A 14,353-nucleotide genomic window follows, 5' to 3' on the forward strand; every position below is an offset into this window, starting at 1 on the left:
GGAAGAACTAGCTTGGACTGTAGCACACAAAAGCCGATTCCTGGTCTTTCCCGCAATCCATCAAGCAAATTTGGTGTGTCATCATAGTGCTCTCTGACCAATTTAAATGTGAGCCTTTTTTCAATGCTGATATYAATGCCATTGAGAAAAAACAGAAAGGTGTCAAATAATTATTTCAAACATCCTTTCTGAATTTCAAAGTAATCCGAGAAGTAATCAAATTTTTCAAAAGTATCTGTAATCTGATTACAATATTTTAGCTGTATTCTACAATATTCTATTTTTTTGTGTGATCAGTTACATGTAATCCATTACTCTCCAACCCTGGTCATGCAACACTGTTGTTTGAGATGAGATTAACTGGGCCCAGCTCAAAAGTTGTGCCCTAAAAAGGGAATAGGGTGCCATTTGGGACACAATCTGTGTGTTTGAATAGGCCAGTAAAGTGTAGATTACAGCCTTGCTAATTAACTAGTCACAATCCGTCCTGATTCAACTGAAGACGTTGCCACCTCTCATCACTGTGCCGCCCGGTCCTACTGGCATAGCTCAATTAACTGCATTTGATGGATGGCCAAAGTACCCATCTCAAACAGTATATTACCCAATAATGCCCTGTACAAATATAAGTCTTATCATAAAGCGTGCTGCTTACAAATAACAAGGGGGCTTATAAGTCAGTATAGAGAACATTTTTAAACAATTCAATTTTCCTGAGCAAGGACTAACAGAAACAAGAGAAATTTGCTTTTTTAAAGACAGATTTAAATCAATTACCTGATGGCCTTGCAGTGGAGGGCAGTCCCGGTGGTAGATGGTCTGATGTCTTGGCTCTCCTCTGGGGACAGCAGAGACGTTTCTCTGCATTCCTCCACCCGCAGTTCCCCCTCCCAGTCACCGGAGGCGCTGCCGTCTGGCTTGTAGGTGAATATGATTGTGGGTTTCTGACTGGGGTCCTCGTTCTTGGCCTCAGAGAACCAGTGGTGGCGTTGGATGGGCGGAGGTGGCAGCATGTGGATGACCGTCCCGTCCAGCCCCACCAGCTTGCCCTTCTTCGTCTCCTTCTGTGCCTTCTCCCGCTGTTCGTCCTCATCCTTCCGCCGGCGGAAGAAGCTCTTGAAGGAGATCCAGCGTTTGGGCTTGGCGCTCTCTGCCGCCACCCGTCTCCCCTCCCCTCCACCCGGGCTGGTCTCTACATCACAGGGGCGCGAGGGGGAGCTGGAGGCGGCAGGCTTGGTCCAGTGGCCAAAGTGTCTCTGAAGGATGTTGGAGGCGTAGTATGGGGAAGAGGTGGATCTGGGAGGGGGGAATGGAGCGTTGGGCTCTGACTTTGTGGGGCTGGACAGGGGCACGGCTGCTGAGGCACTCTGGGATTTGGGCAGCTGTTTAGAGGGTGTGTCCTTCCTGGGTTTGGACAGGCAGCTGTCAGTGGAGGAGAAGAGAGACTTGGGTCGACTGAGTGTTTCTTTGGTGGCGTTGGGTGGGAGGGCATACAGRCCCTCGACACTGCAGGCTTTAGAATGTGGGGAAGGTGACTCTGGGGGAGACTGTGGGGGCTGGATAGAGGCAACGATCTGGGACAACACAGTGCTGGCCTTCTCCCGGTGGCCCGTCCCAGTGCCTGATGATGACAGAGGGAGGTCAGTGCTCCCCTCTTTGCTGGATGTTGTTTCCCCACTGATCTTGCGAGTGCGCCCACTAGTGGCTGAACTGGAGCTGCTTTTGGCCAAGATGGCAGCGACAGTGAGAGGAATTGGAACAGCAATCGATGTGGCAGCTGAAGGAGAAAGAGAACCAGCAGCCGTGCTCGCAGCTATAGCCAAGTCTTTAGAGGTTCTAGCGGTTAGCTCCTGGCTTATCAGGGCTGCTGCAGCGGCTTTCCTTTCTTCAGCAGCAGCTTTCTCTGATGCCGCTTTACCAATAGTTTTCTCTGTAGGAGAAGGTTGGACACTCTCTGAGGAGCCGATCTCCTCATAAGTGTGGCTAGCCACTCTCCCTTCCTTTGTTTGAGGCATCTCCCCGCTTAGACCCAGGAAGCTCTTATACACCGCCAGGTTGTCGTAAGCACTTGGGTTGATGACGATAGGCACCTTGACGGCGTTCTTGGATCTGCGGGAGTATGTGGTATCATCCCGGATGATGATGGGGAAGGGGGGCATCCCTGCATTGTTGTAGCTGTTGAACTTGATCTCGGACAGGTTAGGGGATTTCACAGGTACAGTCCGAGAGGAGGAGAGGCCAGCAATGGGAGAGGTTGGGGCCGACTTGTGGCTGCAGTGGCGAGGTGGGACGGCAGGGCCAGATGCTCCAGTGGACTCCAGATCCACTTTGGCGATCTTCTGACGGGGACTGGTGCTAGACGTCCACACCTCCTGGTAGCGGATAGCACCTGGTTTCTTGCTGGCCTTGCCCTGGAAGACAAACGGTGTGGCGGATGTGGGGGAGATGGGAGATAATGGGGACATGGGTGAGGCTGGAGACAGAGGCTGGCCTAAGGGGGAGATGGGGTAGGAAGAGGGGCTAATGGGAGTCTTTGGCTGTTTGGGAGTGCGTTCTTGGTTTTGTTCCTCTGGGTTAGCCATGGATGCAGACACGTCCACCACTGTGTAGGGCTTACAGATAAGATGCTTCTCCAGGTTAACCACACGGTAAGGTTTGGCTTGCTCCTCTGTGGGGCTGAAGCTGATCGTCACTGGCTGCCCGGGAAGAGCATGAGGCATAGGTAAGCCCTCCCTGCTGTCCTGATCCTCCAATTGGATGGCGAGAACAGCCTTGTGGGTTTCCGTGACCTTGGGTGGACTGACAGCTTTCTGGGTCTGTTGTTCCTTGTCTGTACCAGCAGCCTGGAGGGCCGGTGTTCTGAAAGCTGAGGGGGAGTGCAGACCGTTTCTCAAGGGGCCACAGGGAGCACTGCTACTGCAGCTGGAAGTGGTGCGTACGTCCTCCGGCAGCGATGATGAGGACTCTGGAGAAGTGGTGCACTCCGAATTGGAGAGAAAGCCGCTGCCCTGCAGGTCACCAGGGCCGTACGGAAGGAGACCGTGGCCTCCATTGGAGTCTGTGGAGGGGTATCCATTAAGGATCTCATCATAACTGTCATCGTAGTCCACGGCGCAGATCCTCTGGAGTGAGCGGTTACGTAACGGTACAGTGTTCCACTTCTTCCCCTGGGCAAAGGGGACTGGGGAGAGTGTGGCGGCACGGAAGTTGGCGAAGCGCGGCTGGCCCCGCATACGGATCTCCATGGCTAGAAGTTCCTCGTCACTCTCATCCCAGCTCTCGTGTTCATCGTCATCGTTAACTTCACTTTCGTCATCTTCATCCTCATCATCATCCTCTCCTTCACTGGAGAACTCAGGGTAGCAGAAGCGCCCTCCTTCGGTGCTGATGACCTCCATACTGTTGCTGAGGGACACCCGCTTTTGGGCAGCCCCTCCACTGCTGTTGCTGCTCCCAATGGCCAAGCAACCAGAAGCGGGGAGTCCTCTCTCTAAAGAGCGCTGGAAGGAGCTGCTGATGCGCCCCAAAAAGAGGTCCTTCGACCCGGACAAGGGGCTGGGGCTAGGGCCAGAGCCCAGGCCCGCAATCTCCTTGAGCATGTCAGTCAAACCATTGTCATTCCCACGGGGTGCACGCCGACTGCGCTGCCTGTAACTCTCAAACTCCTCCCCGGCATATTCCCCTTCATTGTTGTTAGGCCCGCCAGGCTTCTTGTGGTTCATCCCATTGCGGGTCCAGACGGTAAAGGCAGAGGTTTTGCCGGGTTCACCAGCGTCTGGTGGCCGATGTAGGTTGCCCTCCAAGTCCAGGTCAGCCGAAGAGCAGGACAGCATCATGGTGGGCTTGACAGCGATTGTGGGCTTCTTAGCCACGGGAGGGCGGAAGTGGCCAGAGCGGGCTGAGACGCTGTCACCGCCTCCCCTCTGGGAGCTGTTACCGTTGGGTCTAGTTCCAGCAGGGGGTTGGCTCTGTTGTTGGGAGGGTTGCTCGGGGGCAATCTTCTTCAGGCCACCCTCAGCCAGGCGGTGCAGGCTCTTGGGCTTAAAGCAGTTCTTGCACTCGCCTGGTTTCCACACGTGCTCCGTGAAGGTGTTGCAGGCGGACATGGCTGCTGTCCTGGTGAGGCAGCACGGTGGGTCAGTGGACAGGAAACCCCTCCATGGGAACCACAAAGGCAGGAGAATGGACTCTTCTACAGCACCGCTGCCTTCCGGTTAACCCTCAGACCTAGCAGAGAGACTCAGCCTGAAAGGAAATGAAACATGGCATTATTAAACTGTCATCTCACAACATTTTGTTTATATCTATTTAATTGTTTCAGCATAAAACCTTTTGTATAAAGTTTGTTTAATTCAGTATACTTGACATGAACACAGCATATTCAATGRATTTTTTTTTTTTAAGTAGCCAATATGATGAAATCATGTAATAAATATTTGAATTTTCACACATTTTGAAAAGGGCAACAAACAAAAGATATTCAAACATAAAGAGGGTAAGTGCCTAACGTATACAGCCCTAAAATGAAAGATGAATCGCTCATGTGAGGTTTTATGACTTTACTTACAATTTTTTCGATAGGTAATAATATTTGATAAAATATGTCCAGGCATGGCTTAATGACTACCGAATGTACACTTTAAGCCCATGGGTGTTACAATAAAGCCCAACTTTGAAATAATAKATTTTTATTATTTTCCAAATGTTGAAAACTTACAAATGGACATTTCTTATGTAAGCTTAAAATTCTAATCACTTCCTCTAAAGTGAAAATATATGGATCATTACTATTCATGGTAGTACCATTCATATCCACAGAGGTTTTTGTTCTTGCCAACCAGTACARACCTCTTAAACAAATCAACTAATCACACTTCAATCAAGACGGTGTGTTACTGCTTGGCTAGAACGAAAACCTGCACACACACACCGGGACCTCTGTGGATAAGACGCCATGCACAAAGACCAACTTTAAATGAATTATTTGAAAGCTGGTTCACATTTGCTGTACATATTTTCATGTTAATTAGTTCAACTTGTCTTCCTAAAGTCGGTGTCAAGACAGTTTCAAATCTCCCTCTCGACTGTTGTATAACAAAGGGTACAGTACATTTGGTGAATGAGGGACAACAACATCAAGATTACTTTATTGGTCAATTGCACACAAGGTCCAACTGAAATGACACGCTCGCTTTTAACCCAACCACTGCGTAAGACACATGCATACATACATATACAGGTTTTTTGGAGAGGAGCTGCCACACTGGGCGCCCTGGAAGCTGTTGTTGTGGGGTAGTTAAGTGCCTTGCTCAAGGGCACAACGGCAGGAAATGGCATCTAATGCTTTGACACCGGCAACCTTCCGGTTGCCAGCTCACTTCATGCCAGATGTCATTCCCATCGGTCCTGGATTCAAACTGGAAACCCTCCGGTTTCTGGTTCACTTCTCGCACCCCTAAACTACATGCCGCACAGACAACGCCCCAGCTCTAACTGCATGAGTAGTAGCCAATAGTAATCTCCTTGTCCTTCATTTGCTCCCATTTTTGTCCACTACTTGTAGGTCTTTTATCCCTGATATGCGTCAACCTTTTGCATCAATGACTACCTGTCCACTGCAAACGTATTGGAATAAAACACTACGGATAAATTTCGGAACGACACAATTTCATGTGTATGCCACAAAGCAGGACTACATTTATATAGAGATCTCCCCCATAAATCAACAGCAAGGACTAAGGGTGAAGACAAAACTACACTACCGGTCAAAAGTTTTAGAAGCATACTCATTCAAGGGTTTTCTTAATTTAAAAAAATGTTCTACATTGTAGAATAATAGGGAAGACATCAAAAACTATGAAATAACAGATGGAATCATGTAGTTACCAAGAAAAGTATTTTCTATATATTTTATATTTGAGATTCTTTAAATAGCCACCATTTGCCTTGATGACAGCTTTGCACTCTTGGCATTCTCTCAACCAGCTTCATGAGGTAGTCACCTGAAATGCATTTGAATTAACAGGTGTGCCTTCTTAAAAGTTAATTTGTGGATTTGTTTTATGCGTTTGAGCCAATCAGTTGTTTTGTGACAAGGTAGGGGGAGTATACAGAAGAAAGCCCTATTTGGTAAAAGACCAAGTCCATATTATGACAAGAACAGCTCAAATAAGCAGAGAGAAACAACAGTCCATCATTACTTTAAGACTTAAGACATGAAGGTCAGACAATATGGAAAATGTCAAAAACTTTGAACGTTTTTCAAGTGCAGTCGCAATAACCATCAAGCGCTATGGTGAAACTGGCTCTCATGAGGACCACCACAGGAATGGAAGACCCAGAGTTACCTCATCTGCAGAGGATAAGTTCATTAGTCACCAGCCTCAGAAATTGCAGTCCAAATAAATGCTTCACAGATATAAAGTAACAGACACATCTCAACATCAACTGTTCAGAGACTGCGTGAATCAGGCCTTAAATMGTCAAATTCCTGCAAAGAAACCACTACTAAAGGACACCACTATTAAAGGACACCAACAAGAAGAGACTTGCTTGGGCCAAGAAACACGAGCAATGGACATTAGATGGGTAGAAATTTGTCCTATGGTCTGGAGTCCAAATTGTAGATTTTTGGTTCCAACCGCCGTGTTTTTGTGAGACGCGGTGTGGGTGAACGGATGATCTCGGTATGTGTATTTCCCACCGTAAAGCATGGAGGTGGTGGTGTGATGGTGTGGGGGTCCTTTGTTGGTGACACTGTCTGTGATTTATTTATAATTCAAGGATAACAACATTCTGCAGCGATATGCCATGCCATCCCATCTGGTTTGCGCTTAGTGGGACTACCATTTGTTACTCAACAGAACAATGACCCAACACACCTCCAGGCTGTGTACGGGCTATTTTACCAAGAAGGAGAGTGATGGAGTGCTGTATGACCTGGCCTCCACAATCAACCGATCTCAACCCAATTGAGATGGTTGGGATGAGTCGGACCGCAGAGTAAAGGAAAAACAGCCGAAAGGGCTCAGCATGTGGGAACTCCTTCAAGACTGTTGGAAAAGCATTCCAGGTGAAGCTGGTTGAGAGAATGCCAAGTGTGTGCCAAGCTCTCATCAAGGCAAAATGTTGCCATTTGAAGAATCTCAAATATAAAATATATTTTGATTTGTTTAACACTTTTGGTTACATGATTCCATATGTGTTATTTCATAGTTTTGATGTCTTCATTATTATTCTACAATGTAGTAAATAGTAAAAATAAAGAAAAACCCTTGAATGAGTAGGTGTTCTAAAACTTTTGACCGGTAGTTTATGTTTACTCATAAAATATTTGGAAACCAATGGTATGGGGTATAAATATACACAATACTGTATACCACAATATTATGCAAAGTTAGTATTGATCACATTGAACAATATTCATTTCCATTTCCATTCTGTATAGAGTGGGTGCTTTTTCTGCTACTGTACCCTTGAAGCCCACCTGAGATAAATGGAAAATGTACAAAAGGCACATATGTACAACATTGTAAGTGTCATTTAAGAGTAAAATAAGGCAAAACGCATAAAACAATGAGCTGTGAGTGATTGATATCCATTATATTGTTCACCCAGTTTTGTTGCTACTGTATTGGTTGTGACGTGGTACGACTGCTGGCATGAAAATAACATTTTCAATTGAAAATAAATAGTCATTAATGCCCATGATATATGCYCATGATAGCATACTACAACACAACTTTTTTAAAGTCACCATCCGCCACTTTGTGAAATCTCTGAACTCCTTGATCTTTGTATTGACTAGGTGTATTGATACAACATCCAAAGTAATACACCATAACTTTACCAGGGATATTGAATGTCTGKTTTTTGTTGTTGTTGCCATCTACCAATAGATTCCCTTTTTTGTATTAACCCATCCACCAACCGCCCTTCAGTGGACACATATCTTTGTTTTTTTTTACAGTTTTTCTGCTACACAAATACAGTACCAGTCAAAAGTTTGGACACACCTACTCATTCAAGGGTTTTACTTTATTTTTACTATTTTCTACATTGTAGAATAATAGTGAAGACATCAAAKCGATGAAATAACACATGGAATCATGTAGCAACCAAAAATGTGTTAAACAAATCWAAATATATTCTATAAGATGAGATTCTTCAAAGTAGTGTCCCTGTGCCTTGATGACAGCTTTGAACACTCTTGGCATTCTCTCAACAAGCTTCACCTGGAATGCTTTTCCAACAGTCTTGAGCTCTTGTTGGCTGTCCAGTGATGCGAGCCTTCCAGACGAGATAAATGCCTTTTATGCTCGCTTTGAGGCAAGCAACACTGAAGCATGCATGAGAGCACCAGCTGTTCCGGACGACTGTGTGATCACGCTCTCCGAAGCCGATGTGAGCAAGACCTAAAAACAGGTCAACATTCACAAAGCCGCGGGGCCAGACGGATTACCAGGACGTGCACTCAAAGCATGCGCGGACCAACTGGCAAGTGTCTTCACTGACATTTTCAACCTCTCCCTGGCCAAGTATGTAATACCTACATCTTTCAAACAGACCACCATAGTCCCTGTGCCTAAGAACACTAAGGTAACCTGCCTAAATGATTACCGCCCCGTAGCACTCACGTCGGTAGAAATGAAGTGCTTTGAATTTCTAAGCAAACAGCTGGAGGCAGGGCTTTCTCCTATAAAGCTAAATTTTTATGGAATGGTCTGCCTACCTATGTGAGAGACGCAGACTCGGTCTCAACCTTTAAGTCTTTACTGAAGACTCATCTCTTCAGTAGGTCATATGATTGAGTGTAGTCTGGCCCAGGAGTGTGAAGGTGAACGGAAAGGCTCTGGAGCAACGAACCGCCCATGCTGTCTCTGCCTGGCCTGTTCCCCTCTCTCCACTGGGATTCTCTGCCTCTAACTCTATTACAGGGGCTGAGTCACTGGCTTACTGGTGCTCTTCATTGCCGTTCCCTAGGAGGGGTGCGTCACTTGAGTGGGTTGAGTCACTGACGTGATCTTCCTGTCTGGGTTGGCGCCCCCCCTTGGGTTGTGCCGTGGCGGAGATCTTTGTGGGCTATACTCGGCCTTATCTCAGGATGGTAAGTTGGTGGTTGAAGATATCCCTCTAGTGGTGTGGGGGCTGTGCTTTGGCAAAGTGGGTGAGGTTATATCCTGCCTGTTTGGCCCTGTCCGGGGTATCATCGGATGGGGCCACAGTGTCTCCTGACCCCTCCTGTCTCAGCCTCCAGTATTTATGCTGCAGTAGTTTATGTGTCGGGGGGCTAGGGTCAGTCTGTTATATCTGGAGTACTTCTCCTGTCTTATCCGGTGTCCTGTGTGAATTTAAGTATGCTCTCTCTAATTCTCCTTCTTTCTTTCTTTCTCTCTCTCGGAGGACCTGAGCCCAAGGACCATGCCTCAGGGCTACCTGGCATGATGACTCCTTGCTGTCGCCAGTCCACCTGGCCATGTTGCTGCTCCAGTTTCAACTGTTCTGCCTGCGGCTATGGAACCCTGACCTGTTCACCGGACGTGCTACCTGTCCCAGACCTGCTGTTTTCAACTCTCTAGAGACAGCAGGAGTGGTAGAGATACTCTTAATGATCAGCTATGAAAAGTGACATTTACTCCTGAGGTGCTGATGTTTGCACCTCGACAACTACCGTGATTATTATATTTGACCATGCTGGTCATTTATGAACATTTGAACATCTTGGCCATGTTCTGTTATAATCTCCATCCGGCACAGCCAGAAGAGGACTGGCCACCACTCATAGCCTGGTTCCTCTCTAGGTTTCTTCCTAGGTTTTGGCCTTTCTAGGGAGTTTTTCCGAGCCACCGTGCTTCTGCACCTGCATTGCTTGCTGTTTGGGGTTTTAGGCTGGATTTCTGTACAGCACTTTGAGAAATCAGCTGATAAAAGAAGGGCTATATAAATACATTTGATTTGAAAGGCATTGCTCACATCAACACCATCATGCCAGAAACCCTAGACCCACTCCAATTTGCATACCGCCCCAACAGATTCACAGATGATGCAATCTCTATTGCACTCCACACTGCCCTTTCCCACCTGGACAAAAGGAACATCTACGTGATAATTCTGTTCACACACTACTGTTCAGCGTTCAACACCATAGTGCCCACAAAGCTCATCACTAAGCTAAGGACCCTGGAACCAAACACCTCCTTTGCAACTGGATCCTGGACTTCCTGACGGGCCGCCCCAGGTGGTAGACAACAACACATCTGCCACGCTGATCCTCAACACTGGGGCCCCTTAGTCCCTTCCTGTACTCCGTTCACCCACGACTGCGTTGCCAAATACGACTCCAACACCATCATTAAGTTTGCTGATGACACAACAGTGGTAGGCCTGATCACCGACAGCCTATAGGGAGGTGGTCAGAGACCTGGCAGTGTGGTGCCAGGACAACAACCTTTCCCTCAATGTGAGCAAGACAAAGGAGCTGATAATGGACCTATAGGAAAAGGAGGGCTGAACAGGTCAACCATTAAGATTGACGCGACTGAAATGGAGTCACCAACAAACCATCATGGTCCAAACACACCAAGACTGTTGTGAAGACGGCAGGAAAAGATTTGGCCTGGTTCCTCAGATCCTCAAAAAGTTCTACAGCTGCACCTTCGAGAGCATCCTGTCAGGTTGCATTACCGCCTGGTATGGCAACTGCTCGGCATCTGACCATAAGGCGCTACAGAGGGTAGTGTGAACGACCCTGTACATCACCGGGGCTAAGCTTCCTGACATCCAGGACCTCTATACTAGGCGATGTCAGAGGAAGGCCCCAAAAATTGTCAAAGACTCCAGTCACCCAAGTCGTAGACTGTTCTACTCTGCTATCAAATGACAAGCGGTACCGAAGCGCCAAGTCTAGGTCCAAGAGGCTTCTAAACAGCTTCTACCCCCAAGCCATAAGACTCTTGAACATCTAGTCAAATGGCTACCCAGACTATTTGCAGTGCCCCTCCCCCCCCCTCTTTATACCACTGCTACCCTCTGTTATCATCTATGCATAGTCACTTTAATAACTATACCCACATGTACATACTACCTCAACTAACCGGTGCCCCCACACATTGACTCTGTATCGGTACCCACCTGTATATAGTCTCACTATTTTTATTTTACTGGTGCTCTTTAATTACTTGTTATTTTAATCTCTTATTCATATCTATATTGTTTTGAAACTGCATTGTTGGTTAAGGACTTGTAAGTAAGCATTTCACTGTAAGGTTTACACCTGTTGTATTCGGGACATTTGACCAATATAATTTGATTTGATGATATTGGATATACTCTCCTGGGTGTGAAAATTCCAAAATACCGCTATGGTGCATAATTATGTCTGAAACACTCATCACGCAGAATTATGTAGGGAGAAAGGAAAAACAACCCAAATAATGTCTAGGTGTGACGTTTCCCTTTAATAATATAACATAATCGACTAAAACTGGAACGTATACAACAATATATTTTTCATTTTACTTTTATTTAAGWACACATTTTTATTTTCAATGATGGCCTAGGAACAGTGGGTTAACTGCCTTGTTCAGAGGCAGAACAACATATTTTTACCTTGTCAGCTCGGGGATTTGATATGGCAACCTTTCGGTTACTAGTCCAACACTCTAACCACTAGGCTACCTGCCGCCCCAACTGGTTCACCCACATGATCTGGTTGAAACATTAAAAGAGCTGAATTTATCCAAAGATGGACGTGGGRTTAATGGGTACATGGGCTGACTCTTACCTGACACATTTGCATGAAAAAGTCTAAATGGAAATTAAACCAATCCATGCATGTATTCAGAGGTGACAAAAACACACAGCACTGCTCCCTTCCCTCCATTAGGTGGCAATGCATTGCAATGTTTTCTCTGTCAGAGGCAGACTAACTCCTCTCCACTGAGGGGCAGTGAGCTCCCCTGCTCCTCTAAATCCTCAGCTGAGCCTGTGAGTCCATGGGGCCAGGGGGTCAGAAATGTCCCTGGCCTATTTTTGGACTGCAGCTCTGTGCAGTTGCTAGTTACAATCAGCCAGGCTTACAAGGGATCTACGGACTGACAATGCCATAAAGTCAGGCCCCATGCTGAGATCTATCTGCATCGGAGCTAGGGCTGGGCAGGTCTTTTCAACTGAATTCACATTTGTTACATTTCAGTCCAAACAGTACGGTTGAACTTTATTTTGCAGTGTCAACAGAAATAACCAGGTAAATGATTGGTACCTTAGTGTAGTTAATATAACTACTATAACTAAATTAATGCTCGGTAGGTAATGCTTGATAGGTAATTCAGCTTTGACCAATGATCAGAGCTTGTTTGCTGTATTGCCATGGGCTATTATAGTGGACAATTAGTGGCTGCATTATAGTGAATTATGACTAAACTAACTACTATATGACAAAAATGATGATTCAGAGGAGCAAACCAGATAGCTACGCTTACTGGCAATTCAAACAAGGAGGACCAAGACAGATGTACACCAGTTATCTGTGAGAGCTCAGTGGTCAAACACTTCCTGTTTTCAAGGGATACCAGGTCACACTTCCATGTGGCCCGTGTGGCGACAGGAAACCACATCCTTGAAAACCCATTTTGTAATTTTCTCCTTTCAGCTTCATGTTCTGCAGTCATCACTTTTAATGCAGTCTCTCCATCCCTGTAGCCCAGAAACGGCATAGGTTATCATTTGTGGCTAGAGCTGTAATGAATACAGCATTTATAGAGTGAGGGAAAGTACCACTGGATATTCTCCTCGTCACATATTGTAAGTTCATGAAAAGGATCATGGGTTTTGAAGCCTTTGTGCACCCAACTCTCAAAGTTGCATGTCCATTCATAATATAAGCAAGGTTCAATATAAATAGAAGAACACATTTACAATTCTTCACTATTGTCTCAATTGACCGTTCCACCCACTCGCTCGCGCTCTTTGCGTGCCACGAGCACAAATTAAAATACACATTTGAGAGAAATCAAGTCAAATTTGAAATGGCACGCCGCTGAAGCTTCCAATTAAACTGAATGTTTCACATAATTGTATTTATACTGCCACAGGAGTATGAAAGTTGTTTCTCTGACCTGTGGCAATTGTTGCTTTATTTCTGCATTTACCCTCACTCTAGCAAGCCCCAGAGAAACACTTCATACTTTTAAGCAGAAAGAAAAAGTGATCAAATCCAGAGAGGGTCCTAGGAGTTGAGAAGGTCAGGATGACAACGACACCTGGGACCAACAGTAGTAGCCTAATAGGATACGAATGATGCATCCGTTTCACTTGCAACCATCCACATTGCCTTCCAGACACACTTTGTTTATAACAGACTTGGGCAAWTTCCCAGTGATGATGGGGGTAAGGGGATTAAGTAGCCATTCACATTTATAAACAGAGTTCACAGACTTGATTTAGTTAGCTAGCTAGCCATCCACCACACACTGAAGAGGTAGGGTTTCAGATGTTTTCAGAAGATTGGCAGTGACTCTGCTGTCCTAGCTTCAGGGGTAAGCTGGTTCCACCATTTGGGTGTCAGGAAAGAAAACAGATTTGACTAGGCTGAGCGGGAGCTGCCCGCCCGTAGGGGTGAGAGGGCCAAGAGACCAGAGGTGGCAGAATGGAGTACTCGGGTTGTGGTGTAGGGTTTGAGCATAGCCTGAAGGTAGGGAGGGGCAGTTCCTCTTGCTGCTCCGTAGGCAGATACAATGGTCTTGTAGTGGATGTGAGCTTCGACTGGAAGCCAGTGGAGTGTGCGGAGGAGCGGGATGACATGGGAGAACTTGGGAAGGTTGAACACCATGCGGGCTACAGCGTTCTGGAAAAAGTTGCAGGGGTTTGATGGCACAAGCGGGGTGAGTAGTGAGAGTACGTGCAGACTCTGGCCATTTTGAAGTCAACGGGGACAAAGACAGGGATGAGGTCAGGGATGAGTTGGATGAGGGAAGTGAAGAATGGGAGAAGGTCTCCAGAGATGGTCTGGAGAAGGGAGTAGGGGATGGGGTCGAGCAGGAAGGTTTTCGAGGTTGTCGGAACTGAATAGTTGCATGATTTCATCTGGAGAGAGAGGGGAGAAAGAGGTCAAGGCATATGGTAAATCTGTGTGAGTGGGACCAATGGACTCATTAGGCTGAGTGAATGAGGAGTGCTTATTTTCTAAGTGGTTGACAAAGTCGAGCGCAGAGAGGGAGGAGGGAGGTGATGGGGGGAAATAATTTCCTAGGGTTAGAGGCAGAAGCTTGACATTTAGAGGGATAGAACGTGGCGTTAGCAGCTTATACAGAGGAGGAGAAGGGAGTGAAAGGATGGTCTTCCAAAAGTTTAGTTT

The 14,353-nt window shown here is 46.4% G+C and overlaps 1 protein-coding gene across 2 annotated transcripts in view; it reads right to left on the reverse strand.

The window, feature by feature from the left end:
* The window catches only part of peak1 (pseudopodium-enriched atypical kinase 1), a 250,762-nt gene that overhangs the window by 49,298 nt on the left and 187,111 nt on the right, over window positions 1-14,353 (reverse strand). For both annotated transcript variants that reach the window (XM_070442912.1, XM_023984743.2), the window contains one exon: window positions 778-4,245. In XM_070442912.1, coding sequence (XP_070299013.1) covers window positions 778-4,106 — 3,329 coding nt within the window. In that variant the 5' untranslated portion in view covers window positions 4,107-4,245. The remainder of the gene's footprint in view (window positions 1-777; window positions 4,246-14,353) is intronic.

This window comes from Salvelinus sp. IW2-2015, linkage group LG4q.1:29 (genome assembly GCF_002910315.2).
Source record: "Salvelinus sp. IW2-2015 linkage group LG4q.1:29, ASM291031v2, whole genome shotgun sequence".
NCBI classification, from domain to species: Eukaryota; Metazoa; Chordata; class Actinopteri; order Salmoniformes; family Salmonidae; genus Salvelinus; species Salvelinus sp. IW2-2015.